We start from the raw sequence: 5,716 nt of genomic DNA, 5'->3' as shown, positions 1-5,716 counted from the left end.
TTTTTTTAAATACGATGAAAACGAATACACTTAATAGCCCTTTGTTAGTGCATTTTTAGATGGTGTTGTTGGACCCCTACACCACCATCACGCTTGAGAGCCAGGACTAGTTCAGCTACCACTCACCACCGGTGTTACCGTAAATAGCATGGTCCACTTTTTAATTCTTTCACGTTCGTTGAAGGTGTAAAAATATTTAGCAGAGCACATTAAGAACAATTAAATGAAAGTATTTTCATTTTATTTGAATAAAGCAGTATTAAACTGTACAACCTAATACACAATACAGTATTCAACATTTGAGCAAATATGATAATGTACTTATTGATAAAATAGTAAATAGTGAACCCAGCAACAAACTGAAAGTTGGGGACAGTTACGTTTCAAAACTTATGCCAAAATGATTTTCACAGTCAAGACACATTCACAGTATTGTACAATTAATTTAATCTTTGTCAGAAGCTTGACTCACAACTCGTGCTAAGCCGTTATTCTGTTGCCTACAACTCGTGCACATGTTGAATTACAGAACATCACCCTAAATGTGGCCAAGGTGAGTTTTCTGTACGGCGATGATAGTGCGCAGAAGTCACCACTTGAAACAATGGGTATCGATCTGGCCTGGAGTATCATTGCCTTGTGTCTCTCTCACATGTATAATGTAACGAGCTCCTTCAGCTGTTGATCTCCTGTGCTCCTGCAGAAATCAAGGGCTGTAAATAGTCCCACAGATTATACTTTCTTATTTTATAAATACTGTTTTCCCAAAAAATTACCAACCGGAGTGAAATATTTCACAGCCGTAAAATTAAAATGTCTTAAGTTAATAGAGTAAATGCATTTTTGTAAGTTAGTGAGCCATGTTTAGTTGGCATATTTCATTAAGCAACACTTACATGCAAAGAAAAACCCCTGCCAGAGGTTCAAATGAACATTTGTCAAAAACATGTGCGAAAATGGTATGGCAAACTTTAAGCACTAAAGACGATACAGTATATACTAGACGGTATATACTAGACTGTATATGCAAATAAGGAAAATTGGAATAAGGTCATAAAAATACATGAAAAATATAAAGATATCAATATTACTAAAGATATTACTAAAGAACTGCTACTGTGTTCGGAAATATATTGCCCAATGGTCAACTCCCCATGATTGACGGGGCAGTTGTGTGGACAGTGGAGTACTTGGGCACTGTGCTTATGACCAGCTTCGGTTTGGTAGCCGAGGTCTAACTCCGAATCAGTCGAGCGGCATGCATTACCTTTTCATTCGCTGCATAATGATGTGTGCAAGCTACCTGGCCTGTCCCTCCAAACAAAACTTTGGCTCTTCTTGGCCACAGTAATGCGCTCCCTTCTATATGCTTGCTAAATGTGCAGCCCTATAAAGGAACATCTGCGCCAGTTTGAAACATTCAGGCTAGCTTGCCTCCGATCATCCCTGGGTTTAACCAGAGTGGATTGTGTGAGGAGCTGACAGATCATTGAAAGACCTGGACAGTCCCTTCAATGAGCTCCAGCAAGTGAGGCGTTGACTGTGTCATGTAGCCCAGCCACCACATGCCCAAGCCGCTTCTGTTTGACAAGATAGATGTGGCTATTTACAGCTTATATAGCGCATTTAATAAAATCACCATGTGCCAGCACTGTTGGAACCATTCTGACAATTGAATAACCATATAATTCAAACGTCATTGTAATCACCATATTCTATCACAGTGGACCTTTTTCTAATATGGTCAGGCAGGAAAATTTGGGTGAGAGAATTTCCAAAATATTTTAGGAATGTGCAAACACCTTCATGAAGTGCCCACTGTAGATTGTGATTTATAAAAATGCACTCACTACATTTTGTCCAGCCCATTAAATCATGTGCTAAAATGCTACGGATCAGATGATTCCTCCTGCTCATCTGCCACTATTTTCAGACTATGTCCTGAAAGTGCTGAAGCTTCTATCGTTTTCTTATGAACACCCCCTGCTATGCATATGAATGTAAAATTCGCGAACAGCTTATGAGTGTAGAAAACCTTTCCCTCAAAGCGTGTGTAGTCATTATAAGTGGGAACGTTCAGTACCTCCACCAGAACGTTTATAGCACCAATAGATTCACTGATCAGATACACCTCATCTTCGTTGGTTATACGTGACAGTACCGCAAGGCTGTCCAACTTACACACTTTGTCGCCTTGCTTGGTGTAAGCGACTATCTCATCCATAGCATTCTCCTGCCGGAAGCATGTCTTAAACTCCAGGTTCAGGCAGATGTTCGCAAGCGTACCCAGTGTAGATCGGACTATGTACCTCATGTCTGCGTTGGTGGATCTTGCTTCTAGCCGCAATTGTTTCAACAGCTTCATCAGGTACTTGACCGCACCACATTCTACCAGACGCCGTCTGATCGGTGCGTGGACACACGTATACCGTTGCAGAATCCACAAGGCCATTTCCATGCGACGGAGGCTGGAGTCAGGGATGTGTCTTCCCTCGGACGAGAGGTACAACAGCACCCGCATAATTATCTCTGCCCCACCTTCCTGCATGAGCACTTCTGACAACTGCTGCCGCTCCTCCAGAGTGGCGTATGTATCCACGGCCAGGTAAATCCCGTTAAGATTGTCTAAATCGATGTTGCTCGTCTTCAGGCATTGCAGGTGTTGCATCAAGTTCTGCTTCTTGCTCTCCAGAGACACCGACTCATCCTTCTCAGTGTCCAAAGCATGACGCTGCTCCTGACCCTGGCGCAATGCCTGAGCGCACCAGGGCAGTGCTGAGGAGTTTGTCTGCATGAGGTTTGCAGTGCACAGGCGACAGGAGCGACGACGACGACAACGACGAGCTGTTGCTCACGTACAAAGCCACCGTTCTGAGGGCACTGATATTGCTTGCCTTCCTGGGTCTGTCTGTTTGTCACGACTGGAACAACAGTAACAACAGGAGAGATGGGGGAAGGTCAATTTAGTCAAAGTGTGTGTCCTGTTAATTTGAGAACTGGGTGGCACTCCATTCGTGGGGGGGCAGAGCTGGGGGGCGGTCAGGACAGATAATCACTCGACTGATCATACCCGTGGCAGGAATCGAATTTATCTCACCCGTTTCGTAGTGCAGTGTGTTCAATTGTAGAGTTCTCGGGGCTGAATTTCAGCTGGAGTTTTCTGGGACCATGCTTCAGAAAATGTTTCCCCGCAGGGTCTGAGACGCTAGGGGTTTGGGAGGGGGGCTAGAAAATATTCCATGAAACATTAGGTCCGGTTTATCCTTGACCCTTGCACAAGTGTGCATGCCGCGACGTTTCAGAAGTGTACATTGTTATTTATCTTGTAAGAGCAAGCTCTTTAACGTTACAGATTGGAGGCGTGAAATACTACTGTGGTGGACCGGTGCGCACAGCGGACTTGCAATCCAGAGGTCACTGGTACGATGGCATGTCCCACTTCGGCAGCTGAAACAATGGTGCAACTTTCTTAAACAAAATTTGAATAAGTATTTACACTGGTGGAATCAGATGAGCTTTCAAGCTTTTTTTCCACTGTATGTTCAGTATAAACGCCCCTCCTGCCGCCTATACAAATCCAGAAGCACACATGGGGACAACACCGCACCTCCGATTAACACGGTTGGCTACGTACCGTGCGAAAGAAATTCAACATACTGTACATACACGGCGAGTCAATGGACACGTCGCGTGGGGCCATCGTGGAAGAGTAGGCCACACACCCTCTACAGTGAAGGCCAACAGAGGAGGTTTTTTTGTTAAATGAGATCGCGTAAATATAAATGTGTCGTTAAACCTGCCACCACCACCCGACACAGCCAATTAGTGAGGTTTTGTCAGGTAAACTCAACATGCCAATTCGTTACCAGTACAGCACACCGGTTGTGTTGGACAGTAAACCCACAGCATTTACAATTCGAGTACCGTGACGTTTCGCCGGTAATTACAACCAGCATCATCAAGCGATAGCCATAATTATGGAGAACTCCTCCCAGTTTCGGTATTTAAATATTTACGCGATCGAACCCCAAACAAAACCCCCTCTATTATGGATATTGGTCACGACTTGTCACAAATCTGTCTTTATCGGAGATACCGTACAGGCGAATTATAATACGCAGCAGCACAGGCATCGATCCTCATCATCATCATCTACCGTCCACACGACCCAGCCGCCTCCTCCGTTGCCCACAGGGGCAGAGTGGTGACTTCCACATTGCCGCGCGATAACAACCGCCGCTGCAGATGTTGCTGTCTGGTAAAAAAACAAAAGGACGTGAGAACAGAAACATTGACGAGGTGAGACACGGAGCTTCGCCTTTACCTGTTCAGCGAATGAAGAAGCCCGACAACAGCTGCGAGAGAGAGGAAAACAAAGCGGGCGGGTTCGTGGGGCTAGAAGTTCCTCATCGACATACGCGTGACGTCACGCGCGTGGCTGCGTGATGACGTCGTCCCGCGCCGTCCACCAATAGGAGCGTGGTAGCGTGCGGTGACGTCACGACGTAAGGCTAATTCCCCCTACCCCTGTCCCCCATGAGCCCTCAACCTCCCCACCCCTTCAGTAGCCACGACATTCTGGTTGCTCAATGTTCCAGGATGTGATGATAAGCTTTACACTTTAAGCTTTGCGGTTACGCAGTAACAATACTGCATGTATATTGAATTTCTCGCCACCGTGAGGCGTGCCACTGTGACGAGATGTTAACTACCTCGCCTGGTAGGCAGGAGGTCGTGGGCAGGACCGGATCATGGTCCTGTGAGGCCCCTGGGCACATGTCTTTTGGAGGCCCCCACTTTTCTATATTGGTGTTTTTCTTGCCTTCCTCCTCGCAAAGTCATCTACTAGTTCGTCAAAATCTAGCTGTCTGACACGGTCTGACTCTACTGACATACGTGACAATGAACTGAGACGTGTACGGCACATGCTACTCCACAGGTCATTTTTTATTCTGCCTAAAAGGGGAAATGTCTGCTCAACCTGCCAGTTTGTCACTGGCAAAGTTAGAAAAATCCAAAGTGCCACGAAAACATTGGGGAACACTGACTGCAGATTATAAGTCTGCAACGTCCCAAGCAATTTAGTTGGGCAATTCTCACCCTTAAGAGTCAGACATGAAAGACTTGAATTGGATTAGTTCGTTGACAAAGTTCATGTCCAGGTCTGACGGATATACAGTGGAGAGTGCATTTACCTTTTCCACTGACATCACTGTTAGACACCTGATCTGACATAAACAGAACTCCAAAGAGACTGGTCAAACGCTTGTAAACGTCCAAGCGATGTTCAAGGCATGCCACGAGCTAATCACTGACCACATAAAATGTTTCTATTTTGAACTTCTCCCTCCCCTCAAGTGTCACACCTGGCTCGGAGCTCTCATCTGCAAATGTTTTGTGTTTCCTATTTCGCTGAAGATTGTGCTTATATGACTGAGAGAGACCTGTCACATTTAAGGCTGCCCTTTCACAAGCCTCAAACTGGTCTCGCTGTCCTGCCACAAAATCCCTCAACGAAGACAAAAGCTGTGCTGCTTCAGAAATGTCAGTGTCACTTTTCTGTAGATGCATGCTTGTAGCGTGGAACCGGTAAAGTATGACGTCCCAGAAATGTTCCATGAACACCATCTCTAAGGTGTCCAATTTAGCACATAGTCCAGCGGCCTCAATTCGAGTATCTATTTTCTCATCATCATTGCACATACCACCGAAGGCC

The 5,716-nt window shown here is 45.5% G+C and overlaps 1 protein-coding gene across 3 annotated transcripts; it reads right to left on the bottom strand.

Moving 5' to 3' along the window:
* Nucleotides 1-219: 219 nt before the first annotated feature.
* On the bottom strand, nt 220-4,529 carry LOC144937551 (uncharacterized). Of its 3 annotated transcripts, none has more exons than XM_078864820.1 (3): nt 4,157-4,529; nt 3,098-3,225; nt 220-2,921 (listed from the first exon to the last, which is right to left on the bottom strand). In XM_078864820.1, the coding sequence occupies exon 3, from the start codon at nt 2,792-2,794 to the stop codon at nt 1,889-1,891; it is 906 nt and encodes a 301-aa protein (XP_078720946.1). In that variant the 5' UTR covers nt 2,795-2,921; nt 3,098-3,225; nt 4,157-4,529; the 3' UTR covers nt 220-1,888. The 3 variants fall into 3 exon arrangements, with proteins under 3 accessions (XP_078720946.1, XP_078720945.1, XP_078720947.1); XM_078864819.1 differs by having other exon boundaries at nt 4,325-4,529; XM_078864821.1 differs by lacking the exon at nt 3,098-3,225 and having other exon boundaries at nt 4,325-4,529.
* Between the last annotated feature and the right edge of the window lie 1,187 nt (nt 4,530-5,716).

The sequence above is a fragment of the Lampetra fluviatilis genome, chromosome 19 (assembly GCF_964198595.1).
Source record: "Lampetra fluviatilis chromosome 19, kcLamFluv1.1, whole genome shotgun sequence".
NCBI lineage: Eukaryota > Metazoa > Chordata > Hyperoartia > Petromyzontiformes > Petromyzontidae > Lampetra > Lampetra fluviatilis.
The sequence above is the reverse complement of the archived record's forward strand: the minus strand, read 5'-3'. Positions and strand labels throughout refer to the sequence as shown.